This window comes from Neovison vison, chromosome 7 (genome assembly GCF_020171115.1).
Source record: "Neovison vison isolate M4711 chromosome 7, ASM_NN_V1, whole genome shotgun sequence".
NCBI lineage: Eukaryota > Metazoa > Chordata > Mammalia > Carnivora > Mustelidae > Neogale > Neogale vison.
In genome coordinates this window covers 22848674-22872921 of record NC_058097.1, presented here as the reverse complement: position 1 = coordinate 22872921, position 24248 = coordinate 22848674, and the positions used below count along the sequence as shown (strand labels likewise).

At 38.2% G+C, this 24248-nt stretch overlaps 1 protein-coding gene across 2 annotated transcripts in view; it reads right to left on the bottom strand.

Moving 5' to 3' along the window:
- Nucleotides 1-24248, bottom strand: part of CDH8 (cadherin 8) — a 380375-nt gene that overhangs the window by 201058 nt on the left and 155069 nt on the right. The window contains exon 4 of one of the 2 annotated variants that reach the window (XM_044256018.1): nucleotides 10431-10550. The exons of the other annotated variant lie outside the window; for it this stretch is intronic. Coding sequence (XP_044111953.1) covers nucleotides 10431-10550 — 120 coding nt within the window. The remainder of the gene's footprint in view (nucleotides 1-10430; nucleotides 10551-24248) is intronic. 2 annotated transcript variants of the gene reach the window in all.

Below are 24248 nucleotides of genomic sequence, written 5' to 3'. Positions count from 1 at the left end.
AATATTATTAATGACTGGAAAAGGCCTTTATATCACTGTTTTTTAAGATTGATACTTAGTCCCAAGAGGATAGTACTCATCCAAATTCATGCAGAAAATTAGTGGGAGCTTCAATTTTTAAATTCTAATTGAAATTTATTTTATACATGATAAGCTCTTAAAGGAAAAACAAATACTAAACTTATACCAGTAAGTGAAAACTACTTAATTTCTCAATATCACCCCAAAATCCATTTTTTACGGCCTCATATCCCTTTCATTTCCTCTTGCTGTAAGGCTGTATGTAAGTTTCCCCTATCCCACATCAATCGCTTGTTAAATTGTGTATTTTTATTACAGATAAAGGGCTGATATCCAAGATCTATAAAGAATTTCTCAAAATCCACACTCAAAAAATAACCCAGACAAAAAATGGGCAGATGACATGAATAGACACTCTCTAAAAAGACATACAAATGGCTAACAGACACATGAAAAAATGTTCACTATCACTAGCCATCAGGGAAATATAAATCAAAACCACAATAAGATATCCCTTTACCCCAGTTAGAATGGCAAATATTAACAAAACAGGAAACAACAAATGTTGGTGAGGATGTGCAGAAAGGAGAAACCTCTTACACTGTTGGTGGGAATGCAATGTGGTACAGCCACTCTGGAAAACAGTGTGGAGGTTCCTCAAGATGTTAAGAATAGAGCTACCCTATGACAATTGTACAATTGGGTATTTACCAAAGATACAGATGTAGTGAAAAGAAGGGGCACATGCACCCCAATGTTCACAGCAGCAATGTCCACAACAGCCAAACTGTGGAAAGAGCCAAGATCCCCTTCAACAGATGGATGGATAAAGAAGATGTGGTACATATACATAATGGAATATTATTCAGCCATTAGAAAACAATGAATACCTATCATTTGTATCAACATGGGTGGAACTGGAGGGGATTTTGTTAAGTGAAGTAAGTCAAACAGAGAAAGACAATTATTACATGGTTTCACTCATATGTAGAACATAAGCAATAGCTCAGAGGACCACAGGGGAAAGGAGGGGAATTCAAAGGAGGAAAAATCAGAGAGGAAGATGAACCATGAGAAAATATAGACCCCAAGAAACAATCTGGGGGTTTCAGAGGGGATGAGAGTGGGGGGAGGGGGCAACAATGTGATGGCTATTGAGAAGGGCACATGCTGTGATGAGCACTGACTGTTACACTTAACTAATGAATCACTGAACACTGCATCAAGGACTAATTATTTACTATATAGTGGTTAATTGAATATATTTAAAAAAAAAAAGAAAAGACAGTCATTGGAAAAAATGTGCATTTTTCTAGAACATGGCTTTTGGTGTCACTGCCCTTAAAAAGGCTCCATTGTTCTTTTTTCTTCACATTTACTTAGTTGGCATTTCATCCCATTCCTATATCATGAATTCTGGCATGTGTTCTATGTTATCAGAGCATTTAAGTTACCCATATATATCTCCTTTTAGGATTTATCATACACAACATTGCACCCTTGATGCCTAGCACATGACCCATCAGTGTTGACATTGACTAAATATATTTTTTAATAATTTTAGCAGCTTTTTAAAAAATGTAACTTAATTGTATTTAAACTCAATTAATCAAAATATAGTATAATATTAGTTTAAGAGGTACAGTTCAGTGATTCATCATTACATCACGTGTCTTCCTTAATGCCCTTCATCCAGTTACCCCATTCCCCCAACCACCGCCCCTCTGGCAATCCTGTTTGTTTACTAGAGTTAAGAGTCTCTTATGGTTTCTCTCCCTCTCTGATTTTGTCTTATTTTTCTCCTTTCCCCTAAGATCCTCTGTTTTGTTCCTTAAATTATTCCACATATGACTGAAATTGTATGATAACTATCTTTCTCTGACTGACTTAGCATAACACCCTCTTGTTCCATCCAGGTCATTACAAATGGTAAAATTTCTTTCTTTCTTTCTTTTCTTTAATTTTTTTTTTTTTTTTTTTTTTGGTGGTTGAGTAACAGTCCATTGATTGATGTGAATTGCAAAGACATTATCACTTATCAGTGCATATTCTAGAATTATTGGTCTGCCTGAATTTATCTGAATATTTCTTCTCAAAGATCTGCACTAAGAATATTCTTTGGCCAGTCCCCTTGGCAGGAAAAACGATAATCCATGCGATACTGATTTTTTTCTAAAAAGACATCCTGTATGTTTGCAATTTATCACCTCGATTCAGAGTGCATAAAAATGACTCAATTCCATGAAGACATTCCATGAAGACTCCATGTATTATCTTGATTTTTCTAAAAGAGAACCATTCATTACATGGATTTTTTTTTTCCCCCAAAGAGTATTTTTCCCTTAGCTCACTTGTACAGGTTCTACTGAGACAAATGTTATTTGTATCCAATGAGGAATGATGTTCTGAGTTTCAAAAAAAAAAAAAAAGGTCAATGAATTAAGTTAGTTTATTTTTAAGCAGGTCATTTTTCATACTCTTTCTTGCCTGGAGCAAAGTTTAGACTATCCTGCAACTTTACCCTGGTTTCTGTAGATAATTAAGCATTTATTATTCACTTGCCTTGCATTTCATTTAGACTTTCCATCTTCAATCACTTAGGATGGACTGCAAGTGTGTTCTCATGGTTGTCCTCAAATTAATGCTTTTTAAATGAATGCCACATTCCTCCCTATGTCCAAAATGTTGCAAGAAAATATGGTATTGGAGGTAGCATCGAGGGGGAAACAGAAAAAGGAAGTATTTATAGGATACAAATTAGCTATTTTCAGCCTTTTAAAGCTATTCATTAAAAAATGCCAATTTATTTTGCAATTACTACTGCTCACATCTTCTCTGACATTAAACTGCCTCCCATGTCTAGGTATGTTGTATACCTGGACCTGCTTCAAAGTTTTATAAATCCTTTTCTAAACCAATGATAGCCCCAGGGATTAGCTACAATACTTGGTAGTGAAGTGGGTGTATAGGAGACTGTTGAAAAACTGGAACTTGATATCAGACAGACTCACTTAAAATCTTGCTTCAAGCACCTTATGTAAGAAAGCTATCAATTCTGACCCTCTGTTCTCTCAGAAGTAAAACTGAGATGACATGAGAAACTATCTCAAAATATTGTATGCAATAAATTAAATTTGATAATACATACGAACCCAGTTAGCACAATGTCAACAACATAATGAGTATTCAATAAATTAGGGTTGTTTTTGTTTATATTCTTGTTGTTGTTTTTCCTTCCTGTTGTTGTTGTAATGTGATAGGGAATTTTATTTGTAGATGGAGAAAGCATTTTACCTTACACTCTCTCTGAACCACAGTTCTGCCATTTGCAGAGTGGAGACAGAAATTCTTCCCTCTACAGTTTGGTTTAGTGCTCTGTCAAACCTAAAGAACTCTAGAAACACAAAAATAGTTTCTTTTCGCTCATTTTTGTTGTTGCTGTTGCTGCTGTTGTTGCTATTATTATCACAGTGACCTCTGGAGTAGGAAGATAGGTTATAACCATTCTTTCCTGGTGTGGTGGCCATTAACTTTTCTATCTCAACATGTGATCTAGAACTGAATCTGAGTGAGAGTTCATCACCGTCTCAAGGCTCATTTTTGCAAGTTGAAGCATAGCATTGTGTTGGCTATACCCTTAAGATATAATGTGAGACGTGGAAATGGCCTGAATTCTAGCTCTAAGTGACTCCTACAAACCACCACAACAAAGCTACATCTGAGATTACAGCAGGGTTATTCCCACCACAGGAACACACAGAAGGAATATATAGAGCAGAAACCAAGCTGGATTCCCTACCTGGTTCATGATACATCTCTGTGAGTCATGGCAAGCTTTTTCTTTTTCTCTACTAATCCATTCCTTCCTGCCTCCCCCTTCCATCCTTCTTTTCCTTTTCTTTTCTTTCTTACATTCATATTTAAAATACTTACAGAAGGACTTCTATGTGTCCAAAATTCTGTTAGGCATAGGGATGTACAAATGAACAAATCTGACAAGCTCCATTCCTTCACAGACTTTCCATTCCAGCATTAGAACTAAAAATACTAACAAGTCAATATGTAAGATAATTACTGGCTATGATAAGCTCAAAGAAGATAATACGTAGAACAAATAGCAAATCTCTCTGCAATCTTAAGTTTATATCTGAAACAAGAGAAGGAGCTCTCCCTGAGGTAAAGAGATTGATGTGTTATGGCAACAAAAAATAATTCTATTAGGCTGAAATGTAACAAGTAAGGGGATGGAAGAACTTATCTGTTCCAAAGTCCACAGTTCTGTTCTTAGCATTCTTTTGAGGATAAAATAAGACACATGTGGGATTTTTTTTTTTTTTGGTCTCCTATGCTCTGGTTTCTTTTTATTAAAAATATTCTAGTATCAAGAACTTGATGACAGTTGCCAATGGGCAATCTTTTTTTATAAATATCATAAATATGTTCAAGTCCCATAGCCTGCTGAGAGAATGTTCACTGTCACAATATTGATCATTACAGCTATGAGTCTGACTGTTACTGGTAAGGCCAAAATCCTCATATAAAAATGAACTGAGGAAAGGCCCAGATGGGTTCACTGGTAAATTCTACCAACACTTAATAAAGAAATTATACCAATTCTCTACAATCTCTTATACAGGACAGAAGCAGAGAAATTGCTTCTTAACTCATTCTATGAGGCCACCATTACTGTAATACCACAGTCAGATGACATTCCAAGAAATGATAATGACAGACCAATATCTATCTCCAAAGAACACAGATGCAAAACCTTCAATATGATATCAGCAAACTGAATCCCAAAAAAGTAGAGGAGTTAGATGTCATGACTAAGTGAGATTTATCCCAGATATGCCAAGTTGGTTCAACAGGCAAAAATGAATTAATGAAATTCATCACATTAACAGATTAAAAAAAAGAAATCAGGTGATCATATCAACAGACAAAGAAAGAGCAGTTAACAATATCCAACACCTATTCATGATTTAAAACTCTTAATAAAATAGAAACGGAAGAAGGGCGTCTGGGTGGCGTAATCAGTTAGGCATCAGACACTTGGCTTCAGCTCAGGTCATGATCTCAGAGTCATGAGATCGAACCTCATGCCAGGCCCTGCACTTGGCACAGAGTCTCCTTGGGACACACTCCTTCTCTCCCTCTCCCTCTCAAATAAATAAACAAATCTTTAAAAATTTAGAAATAGAAGAGAACTTTCTCAATTCCATCAAGACTACACATAAAAACCCTAAAAATGTCATACATAAAGATGATAAGCTTAAAGCTTTCTTATGAAGATCAGGTCCAAGACAAGAATGTATCTTCTCACCACTTCTTTTCAATATCATTGTCAAAGTCCCTACTAACACAATAAGACAAGGAAAGGAAATAAAAGGTAAATAGATTGGGAGGGAAGACATAAAACTCTTTGTTCACAGATGGCATGATCATCTATGCAGAAGATCCAAAATAACTGACATAAATAACAACAACAAAACCTTCTGGAATTCATAAGCAAATACAGCAAGGCTGCAGCATACAAAAGGCAATGCTTTCCTATGTAACAATGATATATTTGAAATTAAAAACCCTATACCTTTTATATTAGTACCTTCCAAAACTGAAATACTTACATTTAAATCTAACAAGTATGTACAAGATCTATATGAGAAAAACAGCAAGCTTCTGATAAATGAAATAAAGAATAAATAAATAAATGGAGAGATAGTTTATGTTCATGGATAGGAAGACTCAATGACATTTGGATGTCAGTTCTTCTTACCTTGATCTATAGACACAATGCAATCCCAATCAAAATATCAGCAAATTATTTTATGAATATCAACAAACTGAGTCCAAAGTTTGTATGGAGAGGTAAAAGATCTAGAATAGCCAACACAATACTGAGGGAGAAAAACTTAGAAAGACAGATGCTTCCTGACTTCAAGACTTACCACAGAGCTACAATAATCAAGACAGTGGGATCCTGGTGAAAGGACAGAAAAAAAGATCAATGAAACTGAACAGAAAACCCAGAATGGGATCACATAAATAAGGTCAACTGACCTTTGACAGAGGAGCAAAGGCAAAACAGTACAGCAAAGATAATCCTTTCAACAAATGATGCTGGATATCCACATGCAAAAACAAAACAGAACAAAACAGAACTTAAATATGGGCATTAAATCCTTCATAAATACTAACTCAAAATGGACCACAGACCTAACTCTTCTTAGACACAGGACAATAAAATTCCCAGAACGTAGGAGAAAGCCTATAAGACCTTGCATTTGGCAATGACTTTTTAGATACAATGGCCAAGGCAAAACTGATGATCAAACTGACAAGAGAGACTTAATTAAAAGCTGCTCAGTGGGGAGCCTTCTTCTCCCTTATCTGCCATTCCCCCCCCCCCAACTTGTGCTTGCTCTCTGTCTCTCTCTCTCTCTCTCCCTCGCTCTCTCTGTGTCCAATAAATAAGTAAAATCTTTAAAAAAAAATAAATGCACTCCTTAATACTCTTACTATTGGGTTTTAACTAAATAATTTATCAAGCACCTACTAATCTTGCATATTACTGTTTGAAACCTCACATTCACTGACTTGCTAGGACAAAAATTTACTTACTGTTTTGTGTTTGCCACATGTTGCAACAGCCACAGAGACCCACTATGCTTGGGGTCTCAAAGAATTTGCCGAAGAGTGCAGTTAGCTGACATCTTCCAGCTGAATCATCTTTAGGATTAGTTTTAGTATTTGAGCTGAGGACTACTCTTCCCAGGCACATCAGAGACAAAGAGTGATTAAGACTGTATTCAGACCTGGCCATGTACATAACATATGGAACATCTTCTAAGAGAAACCTTTGCTCCAGGAATACCCAAGGGTTTGGTCAAGATGCTGTCAATACGCATTGCCTTATCCAGCTTCCTTTCCCCTTAACTTGCTTGGCTATCAGGTCTGCATCACAGTGAGATGGGTTTCCCCACCTGATTCTGTTGCATGCCCCTTATGGAGTGGTCATTTATGTCCCTCTCATCATTCACAGGTTGAAATATAATTCCCAATGTGATGGTAATTGGGGACAGCGGCTTTAACAGACACTGTGATCGTGAGAGTAAATCCCTCAAAAATAGTATTAGTGCTCATATTCAACGAAGCCAGCAAGCTAGCTCACTCTCTTCCCACATGGATATAGAGAGTCAGCCCTCTACAATCTAGAAGCTGGCACTCACTGGAATTCTAACATGCAGACACCCTGAGCTCAGACTTCCAGCCTCAAGAGCTGTGAGAAACAAATTTCTGTTTCTTATAAGCCACCCAGTTTAAGGTATTTTGTTATAGCAGCCAGAACTAAGACAGTGCTTCTTTTATCTTTTATAGTTCTTACCTGCTAAGCCACTCGCTGTCCTAACTCTGTCTCAATGTCTTTCAGAGGACACGGTAATGGATACACATCTTTTGGTCACCAGAAAGTGTATTTGTTTTCCATTTGCTTACAAAATAAAAAAACCAAATGCTCCCTGATCTTTGCATTTTTTTTCTATATTTTTCAATATAAAAAAATTTTAAACTGTTCTTAATCTATTTCTGCATAACACTTATGCCCTTCTCTACCACACACACACACACTCATACTGGTCTTAAAAAAAAAATTTTTTTAAAAGAGAAAAGTTGAGGTTCCTGGGTGGCTCAATCAGTGAAGCATATGCCTTCAGGTCGGGTCATGATCCCAGAACCCTAGGATCAAGCCCTACATCAGGCTTCCCACTCAGTGGGGAGTCTGCTATTTCTTTTGACCCTTTCCCCTCTCATGCTCTCTCTCTCACACTGTCTCTCTCAAATAAATAAATAAAATCTTTAAAAAGAGAGAGAGAGAGAAAAAAGTCCTCACAGATAGAGTAAAATTTAGATTCTTTAGGAACAACTTACGCTCCTTCCATTTGAACACACACAAGTATAATTATGAAGGCATTTACACAAAAATATTTATAATTCACTTGTCCATATTTATGTTACAAAAAAAGAACCTGGGCTGATTTTTTATTTTTTTGATTTAACCTCTATTTCCTTGCATTGTATCTGCTTTAACTAAAAATCAGAACTTCACTCAACCAATATTTAAACAATTACTATATATATTCTTCAAGTATCATATCATTTCTCCCTATTACATTTCCCACAATAATATCAGAATTCACCTCCTAAAATATAAACCATATGATTTTGTATCTTTCATATTAGAAATGATAAAGCTCAAATAAATGTATTTGAGACAGATACTCACGACGCTGGGTAAAAATGCAAATATTAAATGTGGCTGACATTTGATTAAGCAAATGGCAATATATGTCAATAAAACATATATTGACGTACATGTCAATGAGATATTTTCAAGTACCCAAATTCTCTGACGTAGTAGGGGGTTTTTATTATCTACACCTCAAATCAATTTATTTTTGATATATCAATTATTTAAATGGTATCACCATGCTTCCTTGTGTCTATGTTGAAAGCAAAAGCCTGTCTTCCAAAATGGATTTTGAGATATTCGCAGGCTGACATTAGCCTTTGTGAATTTTTCTCCTTATATTTAATTCAATGCCTAGAACACAGTGAATGCTGAATTAATTTTTGTCGGATTACCCTGGGCCTGGTGAACAAAAAGATCCAAGTGAAGAAATAGGCAAAGAGCAAAGGAGAAAATGATTTAACTCTACTTAAGCAATCAACAATTTCCGTTCTACAGAAGCCCTCATACCATAGTTAGTACCTAGGGAAAGTGAAGTTCAAAGACGACTTTGAAATTAAGGACCAGGGTATGAGTCCCATGTCTGTTCCCAATTCGGTCACTGTGACATTAGCCAAGAGGACATGTCCAGACTTCTCTCTGTCTCTCTCTGTCTCTCTCTCTTAGCTGACTATCTTCTCTGTCACTTCCCCTAGGGTCATCAAGGGACCCAAAGGAGATGAAGTTTATGACAGACTTCCTTCTTCACTGAGGAAGAATATGTAATTATGCCCCTAATTAATGTGTTTTAGAAGTGTTCTTTCCTGTTTCTAAATCTAAATTCAATTTCAAGCCATGACCTATTTATATATAAACGTACTTTTTCTCACTTTTAAATGCATGAGGATTTTACTCTTTGAATTAAAAAAAGCAAAGAGAGGCTTTAAATTTTTAATTTAATTAATAATTGACTTAATGGTAAGACATGGAAATTTATCTCAATAATACTGAAAACTCATGAATTGAAGAACTTATATGTATATGCAGCTGTATACTGAATTTTTCAATTTGGAAATCTGCAGACTAAACCAGAGATACAAAATAAAAATTCATATTTTTCAATATGTACCACCAAAAATCCCACAGGATTATAGAAAGTCTGGGAAAGTGGCCTTACTCTTTTAATACATTGTTAAACAATAGGAAGAAAACTTGCAAAAACTATAATTTTATGAAATTATCTTCCTCGTCAGTTAAAAAAAAAAGGTTTTGCTTTTTTTCCTTTAAATAACTTAATGATTTCTAAAGTCTATACCACCAGATTCAGGACATTGACTGGGTTTAATACCGGCAATACTACAACTACTATTACTACTATTACTATGATCTCCATAAAGAACTCTAGTGGGTAGACATCAGGATCCCGATTTATTTATTTATTAAATATTTTATTTATTTATTTGTCAGAGAGAGAGAGAGAGCATGCCAGCACAGGCAGACAGAGTGGCAGGCAGCGGCAGAGGGAGAAGCAGGCTCTCCGCCGAGCAAGGAGCCCGATGTGGGACTCGATCCCAGGATCATGACCTGAGCCGAAGGCAGCCACTTAACCAACTGAGCCACCCAGGTGTCCCAGGATCCTGATTTATGAGTAAGGAATCTAATAGCAAATCTAGTGGTATCCATCCATTGAAAGATTACCACAAGTCATGGACTATATATGGTTGATGTGTATTACTTGATTAATCATCATCATAATTCTAGCAAGTAGATACCATACCCATACCCAGTTTATAAACAGGGGAGTTGAAACTTAAAAAGATCTATAAATGTCACTTGCCAAGCATCACACAGCCAATAAGCAACTGACTATATTCTTAAATCCGGTATTTCAGTGTGCCTGATGTATAAGTGCCTTCCCCGCTGCCCTGCCCCAGGATGAAAAATGGTGCCAGGCCATCTGTTAAACAGGTGATATTCTACAAAGGGTCTGAAATTTGTTGTAATCGGTATCAAAATGATTGTTGGGTTGCCATGTACCACACACTGCACAGAAATAACACATTCAAATATTATTGATACAGGCAGTGAAGTACTTAACCATAACATTTCATAATCCAAATCCCAAGAAAAGCGTTTCCCTGAAGCAATAACATGGTAAATAGAATTCAAAATTTAGGCCACAAACCTGTCTCAGGCTCAATGGAAAAATAAGGCTGCCCTTCCAAGATACTATAAACCAACTTTGCACTGTTTCCATAAACTGGGTCATCAGCATCAGTAGCTGTTACATTAGTGACAGACGTACCTAAAAAAGAGAGAGAGAGAGAGAAAGAAAGAGAAAAGAAAAGAAAGAAGAGGGAGAGAAAAAGATAATAATTAACACATTATTCTTTGCCAAGAGCTAAATTTTGCCAAGCATATCATACAGAAATCCATGTGTGGGAATAAAGAAAAAAAAAAAAGAAATCTCTTCAAAAATGTGGAGATAAACTACTCTGTCATAACTTCAAAAATATCCAAGTCTTTAAAAAGAAGAGTACTGCCAGGTTGGAGTACTATATAAAGATAACCCTTTTAGAATCTATATTACTCAAGAATCCTTTGTAGTTTTCATTTTAAAGATACCTTTCAGACTCGTGTGGGCTTGGAGAATATGAAAAGGAAACATATCAAAGAAACAAGAAACACCAGGTTAATAATATGATACAATATGTAGCATTTAAGTTTTGCCGAAATACAACTACAATATACCTGAAAAAAAAAAATGACTGCTAAAAAAAAAACTGCACAAAAATATCAGAGGAATATTTTACCCATTTCATTGAATTCCTCAGAATATAAATTGAGATTGGAACCACCAATTAATCTGCATGTTTAGGAAATTAGGCCTTATGGATAACAGAGTCAAACCTTTATTTTCAGATTCATTTTCCATTTGTTATTCACTCATCCATTCAGCCATTGTCCACCTATAGCTCGCCTGATGTGAAGTATATAGAGGAAGATAAAATCTACATTTGGGAAGTATACCATTTGGTGGTGGAAGGTTAGAGGAGGGGACAGATGCACATGCATACAGAAATCAGCTGAATGCCATAGTGCCATGTTTGGATCTCTCATTTACTCTGCAGACAGGGTGGGGTCAGGGACCACTTCCTGAGAGACACTGCATTTGAGTTACATTATTAAAGACAGGTAGAGTTTAACCTGGAGAAAGGGCAGGGAAGGAATTCCAAGCAGTAAGTCAAGCATAAGTAAAGGCAAAGTAGTCTGAGAGACTCTGTGAAATTCTGGGACGTGCTGGAACTGGGAGAAACTGGAGATGTCTGGTGCGGTAACGGGCTTCCAGGTCTCTGAGGGCAGAGGCAGTGTCCCCCATCCAGTAAGTGTCAGATACATAATAATTATCAAAATATTAATAACTGAGTGAATGGGCATGTGAATAATCTGAGGATTGAATGACAAATAGTAAAGTGTCCGAGATGAGTTCCCTAACAAGTAGACTCTGACATAGATTTCTTGCAGAATTTTTATTGGGGAGTTCTCTTTAAATGATATCTGTGGGGGGTGAACAGGTCCATATTGGGTAGAAGGAGCTGTGGGCTGTGATGCATTTTGCAGTCACAGACTCCACTGCACAACCTACCAATGGGATGGTCACCGAGGAAATGGTGCCAGACCATTAGATCCAGTACTGACCAGTTACTGGATGTAGGAACCCCTCTAAGAATAGAGCCTTGGCCTTGGGCCAGGCAGCTCTCCTTGGCTGGGTGATCATCAGCCCTGAGATGCCAAAAATCAGCACTCTCAAGCAGCACAGGGGAAGAGTGTTTTTCCACCCAAAGGGCATAGAGGTAGGGGTGGATCTGAGCAGCAGACCTCCCTGTCTACCGAAGTAGGATAGAGCTTTTGCAAGATCGTGCCAATCAAAATACTTTCAAGGGTTTGAATTATGGTCACTATACAGGAAAATGTAGTAATAATGTTTGCTGAGCAGCTGATAGTTTTGTAAAATTGGAAATTTCTACTCAGAAGGATGATTCAGAGGTTCTACAAAATCTACAGTTAGAAAAAGAAAGAAAGAAAGAAAGAGCACCTAATGTCAGTTGTATAATACATTCCACATTCCATCAGACACTGGGAACAATGTCAAAGCAAAAAAAAAAAAAAAAAGAAGACTCGCTCTTACAAATAACTCGTCAGCTAGCTGGTAGAGATGCACACAGGAAAGTACAATATTTGTAGTTATTTGAATATCATGTGGGAATGAGAAGAATTGGAGGAAAACCTTCCAAGTAAGAGGAAGAAAGGGAAATAAGTAAATTTTAAGAGGAAATAATGACTGGAAAAATCAATCATCAAGCTAACTTTGGAGCACAAAATGCAGGAGTCCTTTGAATCCCAAGATGGGGAGTGTTGGCTTAACCTGCAGGAAACAGAGATGATACTTCAGTTAGAGACCCAAACCCATGATGTGGGCTCTCCTCTATCAGTGCCCCCAGATTTAAGTGGAGCCAGAGAACACTGAAGGTTAGATCAGATTGTTAAGACGTTACAGCAGTAGTCCAGTTAGGGGGTGATAAAACCTTAACAATAAATATAGATCTCGATGCTCATTTTCTTGTTTTCAATAAATATGGATCTCGATGTTCATTTTCTTGTTTTCATCCTGGCACTAAGGTTCCATAAGATGTTCAAAAAAAACTGGGTGAGGGGTATACAGAACTCTCTGCAATTTTTCTGAAAAAGATAAAGTTAAAGAAAAAAAGAATGAAGAGTAAGAAAATGACTCAGGAGTTCCTGAGAGCTCATAGTTCAGAGACTGGTGAGAAAGGGTGAACTCTTCCATGGAGAAGAGCACAAAACATCTGTTTTGCTCGATTGAGCTGATTTGCATGTTTAACATTTTTTTAGGAGAAACATCTTTCCCCCATAATGAGATAACACATTATCAGAAAAATAAAGTCAAGTGTGATGTTAAGGTAATGAGGGTGAGTATTCTGTTCTAGTCACTCACTACCTAGGCCCTGGAGACAAAGAGGTGAACAAATAGAGATTCCTATCATCACGAAAATTATCTGCTAGTGGGTAACTTAAATTGAGAAATGCCTTCACAGAGACAAAATAAATAAATCAAACAGATTTCTGAATGACAGAATCACTGCGTATATGTGCGCCGTGGATATGATTGGGCAGAGGAACGCGTGGGTCACCGTTTTGCAGATGGAATGCTTCCAATCTACGCTGAAACAATTAATTACCCATCTCTTTGGGCTGATCATTTAACCTGCCTTAGCCTCCAACTTCAAATCTACAATACATATCCGAATTATTGTGAGGGTTAAACCAAACAACATACGTAGAGGTTTAGCACACAAATGACCACGTCTGAAGCCTATGACATCAACTCTGCCTACGTTTTAGAATCTAGGTTGATGAATATCAGTATCTTCGGGGAATCTTTCCGATCTACAGGGTGGCAAGACGGGGATGGGAGTATTTTTAAAAATCTTCTCAGGCAACTCTTAGTCAAAGCCGAAGTTCAGAACAACCGTTAGCGGGTCCTGGACACTGTTAACTTTTCACTTCATTCTTCCCTCCCAGAAACATTAATTACTTTGAAGAGTTCGTCAGATTTGTTTATATATGAAGCATTTTTTCTTTCAACTATTCAAATTGTATAAACACCCATGGGGATTACTTCGCCTTAAATGGAAGTTGGGGTTATATCCTAGGAAGCTTACAAGACTGATGATGATCCTATGGTCACCAATTACTGTAACTTGATGTTATTGTCCTACCACATTACAAAACACTGAGGCAGGAGTCATGGGCCAGGTTTCCATCATTTCCAGGCTCTGTGATTCAGCTTTTTTTCTTTTTTCTTTTTTTTTTTTTAACACATACAAAGACAACCATTTTTTACTTTGCACATCTCAAAGTTCTGTGTAAGAATCAAATGAGATAATATTAAGAAGAGACAAATGACTAAGAAGATATGTTTGGAGTCATATTGTCTTTAACCAGGACACTTGTATTATTAATTTTTTTTAATTTTATTTATTGATTTATCATGGCAGGGCAGCAGAGTGAGAGGGACAAGAAGATACTGCACAGAGCACAGAACCCAATGTGGGGCCCAATTCTACCCAGAACCCTGCTCACAACCTGAGCCGACCCAGGCTGAAATCAAGAGTCAGACGTTCGACTGACTGAGCTACCCAGGCAACCCTAGGGCACTTGTTTTATATCCATCTTCAACTTCTATGAGTCCTGTGTCCTTGGCCAAAGTAACAATACTTTTCTAAGCTTTGGTTTTCTAACCTGTAAAAAGTAATGTGATAGTAACTGCTAACTCCTAGGCTTGTTGACATAATGAAATATAATAAGTTATAGAAAAATTAATAAAGAGTCATTGACATTTGATACTTCTGGGAGCTTACTGACCCTGTATTTATATGCACATTATGTGTATTAGAAAATACACACAAACACACACACACACAAACACACACACACACAGAATCTCGCTTTCTCCCATCTAGTTCATCTCCTTTCAGACAGTTTCCTCTGTGGTATAAATTTGCTTTGGGCTCAAAAATAAAATGGGCTTTGATGTAGCAAGCACAAGGCCAGGCACTGGGCAAGTCACCAGCACAAGTTCCTCGATGTTATTTGGGTAGGTGTCATTCTAATGAATGCCGTATCTCTCAGCCCATGCAAATCCCGCACTCCTGCCAAGATGAACTACTCTGCCAGGCAATGCAGCACAGCAAAGGCAAGCTTTTACCCACAACCTCATCCATGATCTTTCTGCCTGATGCTTGGCTTCCCGGGAAATCCGCATCCTTCAACTCAAGACGTCTGGAAATGAAAAGGCAGTACTACTTCCCGTCAAGGACAATATTTCTCCTAATAGTGATTCAGGGTGTTGATGCACCTGTACCCTGGAATAGATGTGTGCAGAGGGTTTGGGCATGCATTTGTCAAGTGATTACCCAGAGGGGGGGAAAATGGATACTTTGAGGTTAATCTTGCAGCAGAAAAGATTTCTAGTCAAGCTGTGGTGTAGGCTTCTCCATGGAAATGCATGCAGAATGCAGACCACAGAGGCAAATTGAAAAGTGTAAACCTTGCAGGATAATGTTTCTTCAAAGCAGCAAGTGTTGGTGTGTGATAAATAGGGCCCTGCGTAATACCCAGGAAATATAACAACAGGATTCTCTGTTTGTGTTTTCATTTGGAACTGTTTTTGTCCCTTTGTCGAGGATACAAGAGACTCATTTAGCTAGTGACTATAAATTTGACACTGTGCCATTTCTCCAAGAAAGCCCCTATTATGATCCAACTTGATGCTGATCCTAATTATAATAATATAGCTGTTGTATTTCCAGCTGTTGTCAACAAAAATGATCCCTGTCACCACAATGCATCCTGCTAGTATCAATTCAAGTAGGAATACGTCAATTCCAAGGTGAATTCTGCTTTTAATAAGCCCATTATTCTGCGTTTAGTTTCTTGGTTAAGTGAGATTCGCCAGTGTGTGCTTGAATTTTAATTAACAGAGGGCTTGTGGTATCATTTGCCTCCTGCTACACCTGAAGATTCCCTCCCATTAGCAGCAGGACCCACACATCTTCCCCTATAATGACAGCAGACACTACAAGCAATATTAACCATCAGAAATTTTACACTGTCAGGTTAGAGGTTCCAGTTTGCTGACAAACTAAGATGAAAGGCCTTCGGGAAAATAAGATGTTGGGTTTAGGTAGTGCAGCTCTGTTAGCTAGACTGTACTTTTTTATGAGCAAGTCAGCACACCAATTCTGCACATTATTCAGAAAGAAAAATGCTGGGGCTGACACCCTGAGCAGGAAAACAAAGGTTTGGTGCAGCGTGAAAATGTGCACACTGGAAAAGCTAAAACTCTTATGATGAGAAGAACACAAACCCCATTTGCAAAGAGTCATTTGCAATACATTCTCAGAGAATAAGCATTCTGTTAGCAGGTGGGAAAATAAAGCAGCAGAACCTCGGCAATCACTGAAATTCAAAGGCCTATGTTCTTGGCCTCTTGCTTCCATCTTCCAACTTTTGATTTGACCTTCTGGCTACCCTGATCCAAGTTCAGTGTGTACCATCCGTGGACAGAGTATCTGGCATTATCGTCCCCAAATGTCTTAAACATTCACACATTCCAAAGATCAGAGGCCTAAGGGGTCACAGCAATGATGCAGCATGCATTCGTTATTTTAATAAAACTAAACCCTCAGCCCACCTTCCCTCATCCTCCTGGCTCATTCTCCCAAGTCCTAGGCAACGCAAGAGGTAGTGGGGACACAGGTGTTGCCATGACAACCTTTTTTGGTTGTTGACTAGCCGAGCAATAATTTCTTAAGGCCCGCATAACTTGTTGACGTTTAAATTATCACTTACTAGAAGCTGAAGCATCTGGCCCTGGATGTTTTAAGTGTGTTATGCCAAATCCATTATTTTTTACTTTTATAGAAACATGTTCTGGGATGCCTCTGTACATGACTGGCATGCAACGTCTAGAGGGTTTTTTTGTTTTTTGTTTTATTTGTCCCTCAACCCCCACCCACCCCCAAGTAACAACAGAACACAGACCTGACATGCTTACAGAAAAGCTCAGAATAATTGCAGGCAGCCAGTGTAGTTTTCCTGACATCTCCCCAACGGACCATCAACCCTACTCTCTCCTGAAGGGCCTCAGGCAAATCCTCCCAGTGCAAAGATGTCCTAACTCCTACCAGTGGTATTTTCGTCGTTCAGCTTTGCTGTTTCGTTATAGAAGACACAGGTCAAGTATCCAAACCTCCAAGGGAAGCCTTTGGGGATCTTTGGAGGGTGAGGAGGGTTAACCATGGATCAGTAGAATGTACGGCTTGCGTTTTTTAACCCTATATATGGAGAATTCTTTCTCAACCAACCTCTGAGGGAAACAGTGAGATATACCATCTGTAAGCAGGAAGACAGGATTTTACTTCCTTCTAAGAACTGCTTCCTTCTAAGAACAACTATTGGTTAACTGGGGAAGCTATGGGCAGGGTGACAACAGAAGATGAAACCCTTCTCTTTTTTGGTGCCCAATCCTGCAATTTATAGAAGCCAATTAGCAGGAGGCAAAGGCAGCCTGGGTTTGCCCTTTCATTTCACAAACCAGTCTTTAAGACCTGTATCACACAATGAAATCCTAAACAATCTCTTTCCCCTCCATCATCTTTTGCAAAGGCCTAACCATTGCTCACTGGGTGTTCTTCTCATGTGCCAGCTCTCAGCCTGTAGTAAAATGTTGCTGCCAAATTCTACATGCTCCAAATTGAATTTATTATGGGAACAGGGACAGATTCTTAACTGCAGTCAGGCGGACGGACAACACGGAAATGCATCCTGTCATTTCTCTGGCTCTACGATTCGGGACATAAACTGGGGAAATAAAATTCCATTTCCATATTTTATTCTGGAGCATTTAGAGGTATAAACAGTTTTGTAACTTAATGAAACATCCATACACACTTAACATTGTGTTTATAAAATGAGCCCGAAACTTTCCGGAACAATTAAACACTTCAGAAAATGCGTTCGAGCGCACAGATGTCTTCCATTCACCCCTGCATCATTCCAGTGAACATCTGTAACGTGCGTCGCGTGAGAGAAGTGGAAAATATTGTATGAAAATGTGTAACTGTAAAATCGCAGCCATGTTTACTATGCACGGGAGAAAAGTACCTTCTGCATTTCTCACAAACAGGAGCAGGATGGTGGCCTACCCACTGCTTTTGCAAACAGATAATGAGGACGGTTGGAAGTCTGGTTGTGAAAACTAATAAGCTGTCTGTTTTACAGTTCTGTGTGCATAAATAAACCTTTTCAGAATCAGAATGACTCTTATAACACAATGGGACCCAAAAAAATATTTTTTTTTTCCTTAAGCTGCCTATTCCCAGCGATCAAGCCTTTGCTAATCCGTTACCTATGGAATGAAATCCTATAAATACCTAAGAAGTACACTGGTATCATTATGCTTTAGACCGGCAGCTATTTCCATCCTGACCTTGCAAAATTAAGCTACCAGGGGTTCCACGGATGCCTTCTACAAAGTGTTAGGACTGCGGTAGGTGGAGGCTTCCTTCATTGTATTTTATTACATGAACTCATTCATTCACTCATACAAAGGCTATTAGCATAGTAGGTACTGTGGGCTGAGCTCCAAGTTAGACTTGGAGGGGCACAAGAAAGTGCAGCAGTCAGAGTTTCTGTCCCAAGAGTGTTTGAAGTTCATTTTAGCACGTTTTCACATGGTTTCACTGTACTGCAGGAAACTGCAAACCTTTGTTAAATGTATTTCCAGAAGTCGTCGGCATGATGTACACTCCAAGGATTTTTCTTTTTCCTCAACACCTATGAGACTCGGTTTCCTAATATAAGAAAGGGAATACCGCCCATTTCATATTCTGAGTCTGCTCCCTGTGGATGATGGTCAGTAGTCCCTGGGTGGGGGACACTGTGTGGATCTGCACCTCTGGCTCTCTATGGCACGCAACTTTATGTATGTTTGATGAAGGATGAATTTGAGTTTAAAAGGCGTGAGAATAAAATTATAACCACTCCAGTGGCTGCTCATTTTTTATTCTTGTAGAAGGAGTTGAATTCTCTCGTTAAAAGCCAAGACACTTAAAAATGGCAGTACTGTGGTTGTGACTACAATCCCTTCCTTTCCACCCCCCCCACCTTTGCTGACATGTAACTGACAAAAAAATTGTAACATATTTAAATTGGTACACAACGTGATGGTTTGGTATCCTGCAGACATTGTGAAATGGTTACTGCAATGAAATTAATCAAGACTTCCATCACCTCACATGGTTACTCCCCACCCCCCAAACTGAAAGACTAAATGCTTAACTCTCTTATCAAATGTCATACCTGGCCAAATGAATTGAGCTATTGAGAAGGCAAAGTCTTAGACAAAAACAGGCTTAACTGGGCAATCATTAGAGACCTTTGGTTTCAAGAATAGTTTTAAAAAGATAGGAACTAAGTTACCCAAAATATGTCATTCTATATGTGCCACTATCCATGAAGTCTGTAGTTAAAATGGAAGACAGTTGGGTTTACTGCCTATTTGGGCCCTTGGTTATCACAGTATATTTTTACTGAGCTTCTACTAAGTGCCAAGCCTTCTTTTAGGCACCCAAGAGACCTTACAGTTAGAAGATTCTTGCTTTTTTGAAGGGCAGACCAGTGGGAGGCCAGAAAATAACGGGATGAGTGACAAATGATGTGATACAGTGCTGTGGGGAAAGAATGGTGCTGAGTAACACGGGAGGGGCAGCTACATAGAGAAAGCAAGGTTTCTGGGAGGCGGGGGCATAAATATTAAGATTACATTTAAGAACAAGGATGATGCTGAGTCAAAGTTCAGAGGGGAGGGCTGCAGATCAAGAAATCCCCATGAAAGAGGTTGATAATAAATTCAGAGCTTATCTTGGGAAAACAGAATGTTAGAATAGGGTTTACACATTCTTTTACTCCAAAGGCTTCTAATTCTCCCAACGTTTTTTTGTCTCCCCCAAACTCAAGTAAGTACATTCCTATGACTCCCCAACATATCTACCTATCTCCTTCACACTCGGGTTCAAGAATTAGTTGTCCCCAAGCTGAACTGTTACCGCTTCTGCACTCTAAAAATACTTCATTTGACTTCTTTGGGGGCATTACTTCCCTTCATATATAAAGTACAGTGGGTACAGATTTTTCCCTTGCAGAGTGAAAGCTGCTTGAAAACAATATTCATTCCTATTCTCTCAACTTTCCCATCTAAACCTCCTCTCCAGAATTAACCCATTCCTCTGTAATGTGGCCTCATCCTTAGTGCATAGCATAGGCATACTTCTACATTTCCTAATGGTACCAGCACTAAGAACAATGCCTGGTACAAAATATTTATTCTTTTAATCTTTGCAACAAGCCTTTGAGCATCTGTAAAGATGATCTCCATTCAAACAAAAAGGGATAAAACCTGTATTTAAAACCAGTGATGGAGGTTTCCCGCCTTCGTATCTGTTTCACTGTTTCTGAATTTTAGATCTTCAACTGCAAAGAACACAGCCTAATGTTTTTATTTTTCTCTCCAGCATCTCAGAAAGTGATATAAATATTTGTCAAATAGATAAATGACTAATTGAATGCATGGTTATTTTCTTTAGGAAGACACATTCAAAGATTAAGAGTAGGTTGATCTGCTGATATTTTGAACGATTTGTTGCTTTCATTGTTTTGTCTTATTTTCATATTTTAAATTTATTAGAAAAGAAACAGTAGGGATTTTTCCTCCTCTTAGGAGGGAAGTCAGGCTCTTTTCTTCCCAAAGATCGGCCCACTCCTGTGGCTATAAACAAAAGTTAGTATGACATCAAACCCTTATATGAGCTCAAGAAAATTTCCTGTAGAAGTACCAATGGTCTGAAGACTTCATTTGAGGGGCAATAAGGTGGAAAGTGTTTTTACCAGGGAAAAGGAGGAAAGGCAATGATGCAACGTTCTGTGGGTGACAAAGTGAAGCCTCTTTGGGTTTAACAATCCTTCATTGAGGAAGGCTGCAGTCACAACCATGAAAGCAAATCTCTAAGAGTTCAGGTCTCAAAATCGGGCATCAAAGTCTAGCTCATCATGGAGGGAATGAGTAGCCCCAAAGCTACATTCTGGGCAGGGCAAGCATAGTTCTGGCAAAGAACTGGACTAGGAGATTCAATTCAAGCATGAATCAACAAAATCATCTGACAGTAAAATGCAGCAGCAGTGGCCAGGGTTGGAGAGATGGGTGAGGGGAGAGAATGGAAGAAGGTAGAGGAAAGCTAACCTCTCCTTTCATGCTGCTGGAGCTGGAAGTCTGGTAGACCTTTCTCTCATGAGTAGATCTTTCTGGATTTCCCTATGATTCACAAAGAACAAGGACTCTCTGCCTATCTTGCCAGAATGTGTTTAAGGAAATTCTACTCTAAGAAAATGACTCAAGAAAGCATTTCTTGAACCTGAGCCACTCTTGCTTAATGTTCCACTACCATTAAATAGAGAAGTTCTTTAATCCCTATGGGAGAAAAAAATCACCAACAAGCTACTATGAACTTCATTTTTGCATTCCTCCCAAATTTATAGGTAGAAATCCTAACCCCCAGTGGCATAGTATTAGGAGATGGGACTTTTGGGAAGTAATCAGGTTATGATGGTGGCCCTTCATAATGGGATTAGTGTCCTCATAAGAAACAAAAGAGCCAGTTCCTCTGTCTCAACCTCTCTCTCTCTCTGTTTTCCACTTTGTGAAGACATGGCAAGAAGGCAGCCACTTGCAAACTAGGAAGTAGGTTCTCACAGATACTGCATCTGCTGGCACCATGATCTTGGACTTCCCAGCCTACAGAACTATGAGAAATAAGCACTAATTATTACCTGGTCTGTGATCATTTGTTATATCAGCCCTGAATGACTAAGACACAGAATATCACCATTTCTTAATTTAAGAAGTGGACATACAGGTCCAGTTCTACCTGACCCAAAACCATCACTTCTTTTACTGTATTAAAAAAGGGGGGGAGGCATACCTATATTCTGGTAGTAGTATATTTTAAATTAAATTTTACTTTTTATAAACACATCGACTTTCAACCTAACAGAGTTAGACAAATAAATAAATAAATAAGCTATCACTGGTCCTATTTTCATATTCCAGTTGGGACAAGGACAGTGAGACTTTAAATTATCTGCAACTAGGAGCTACATGCTTTCTACGCAGTGTCCTTTACTATTCCTCACTCATTTTTACACTCCAGATATACTTATGTTGATACTGTTGACTCTAAGACACTCAAAAGCGTGGGGAACAACACTCAACAAAGCTAAATACATGTATTAAGGCAGAGAGTCAGTAAGTGAAGAGATACTATTCTAACTCACTTTTTTTCTTTCCTTAAACCCAGACAGCTCAACAATGAAATTCCAACACCTTAACAGAAATAGTCAAGATCATCCGTAGGTCGGAAACCTAACCATACAAGTAAGAAATTCACACACATATGATCCTTACAAGTAACCAGCTTTGGCAAGAAGACTTCACCTTAAAGAAAATTAACCATCAGACTTGAACTCAAGTCAACCCAGGTCAATTCCTAGCCATATCCTTTGTAGATCTGATGCTATCAGCTCATTCCTGGATGAAGGAACTCCTGGATGGTAGTTAAGAGCCTGTTTTCTTTCCTCCAGATCATATTAAAAGATGTGTGAGAAAAAAATAGATTTCTACAGTTGTACGTGAAGAAGTTAAATGTGGTCACATGAAATAAGCAGACTGTAGCATGGAAACACAAATACTAGAAGAATGTAGTGAGACCTGGATACATGCATGCCCGGGAGAGAGCTGGGGGAAAAATGTATCGAAAATTCTACCTGCCTTAATTAAAGTCTTGGCAAAAATAAAAGAATACGTGAAAGACTAGGCATTGAGTTTACCAAAAAAATGATTAAGAATCTGCCAACATCTTGAGTATTTTTCAAACTGAGAGGATGGAAAGAGGAACAAAGAGGGAGAGGGGGCAAGACAGAGAAAAACTGATTATGCTTCTATGCTTCTGGCCCTGAAGATGGAATGCTGAATCTGACATGGACCATACCTTTAAACAGTCCAACAGAACAGTAGGAGGAAACCGAATTAATTTTTCGTGTTATTCTCTTTTTGTTTGTATCCTTCTCTCTCTTTATTCTTCCTTCCTTAGTTCCTTTTCCTTACTCCGTTGATGTTTATTGGTTGTTGGACACCATCAAACCATGCTCGGCCCTGAGATTTCAAAAATGAATACGGGTCTTCCATGGTCTTTGAGGAGGGCTCACAGCCTAATGAGGAGAGTCACAGAAAGAAACTTCACTGCACAGGCTATAATTTAGGTCAAGAAGTAGTGTGTGTGCAGAGGAGACTGGCTCCTAGCGAAAGGTGTAAGAAGGACTGGAGGTATGGAGATGCAACCTCCCCTAATGACATGACATGGCAGGTAGCTCGATGACAAGTGTATTTTGTGATTTCAGAATACTGACCTTAAGTTAGGTGATTTTTTTTTTTTATTCTATTCCCAGATTTTTATCACATTAAATTAAGACCTCTTCCAAAATTGGGTTTTATTTAAGAAACAAGTCAAATTGCATCAATTTATTTGTATAAGACATTTGGAAATATCAATAATTTTTCTTAGGCTTGTTTAAATTTTAATCATGATATCGTGCTGGGAAATAGTAGCTTTGTGAGGTGCTCACAAAAGATAAATGTGAAAATCAGCAGATTTGAAAGACACAGAGAATTTGAAGAAACATCAAAGAAAATCCCAACTCTGTTTCAAAAATAACTGAAGTGATAAAGTACCTCATTCAATTCAGTTATATTTCCACTCTTCAGTGCTTCCTACTTAGCATAGTTAAGAATCTTAGGTAGAATGGGAGAAATAACTGTATACATTTTCTTACAGCTGTGCCTTTCCAACTCTGTTTTACAATCTCTATGACTTTTTTCTTTTTAACATTTATACTACCTTTGTGTTTACCCTTTGGGCTAATTTGTAGTTGACCCCAGTAATAGAGCCCCTTTAACCAACATTTTGTGACAGGCAATCATTGATTTAGCAGTCCTGCAGAATGCCTTAAAAATCAATGTGTTCAAAGAAGGAACTGGTGGGACTTTATAATATCACATCTCGTTTTTATCACAAATTTCCAATTTACCAAGTTCCTGTCTCATTATTTATACCAGACAGGGCATGCTGATGAGATACACAACCCGTTCTGTCCCTTTTGGCAATCCATTTATAACTGAAGCACAATTAATATCTTTACAGCTGTTCTCTAGGCAGAAAGAAAAATGTGGCAGCAAGGATTTTGTACATGTTTGAGTATAAATATGTGAAATGAGGAGCACTGGGATATGTCTAAAAGCAGTGGAATC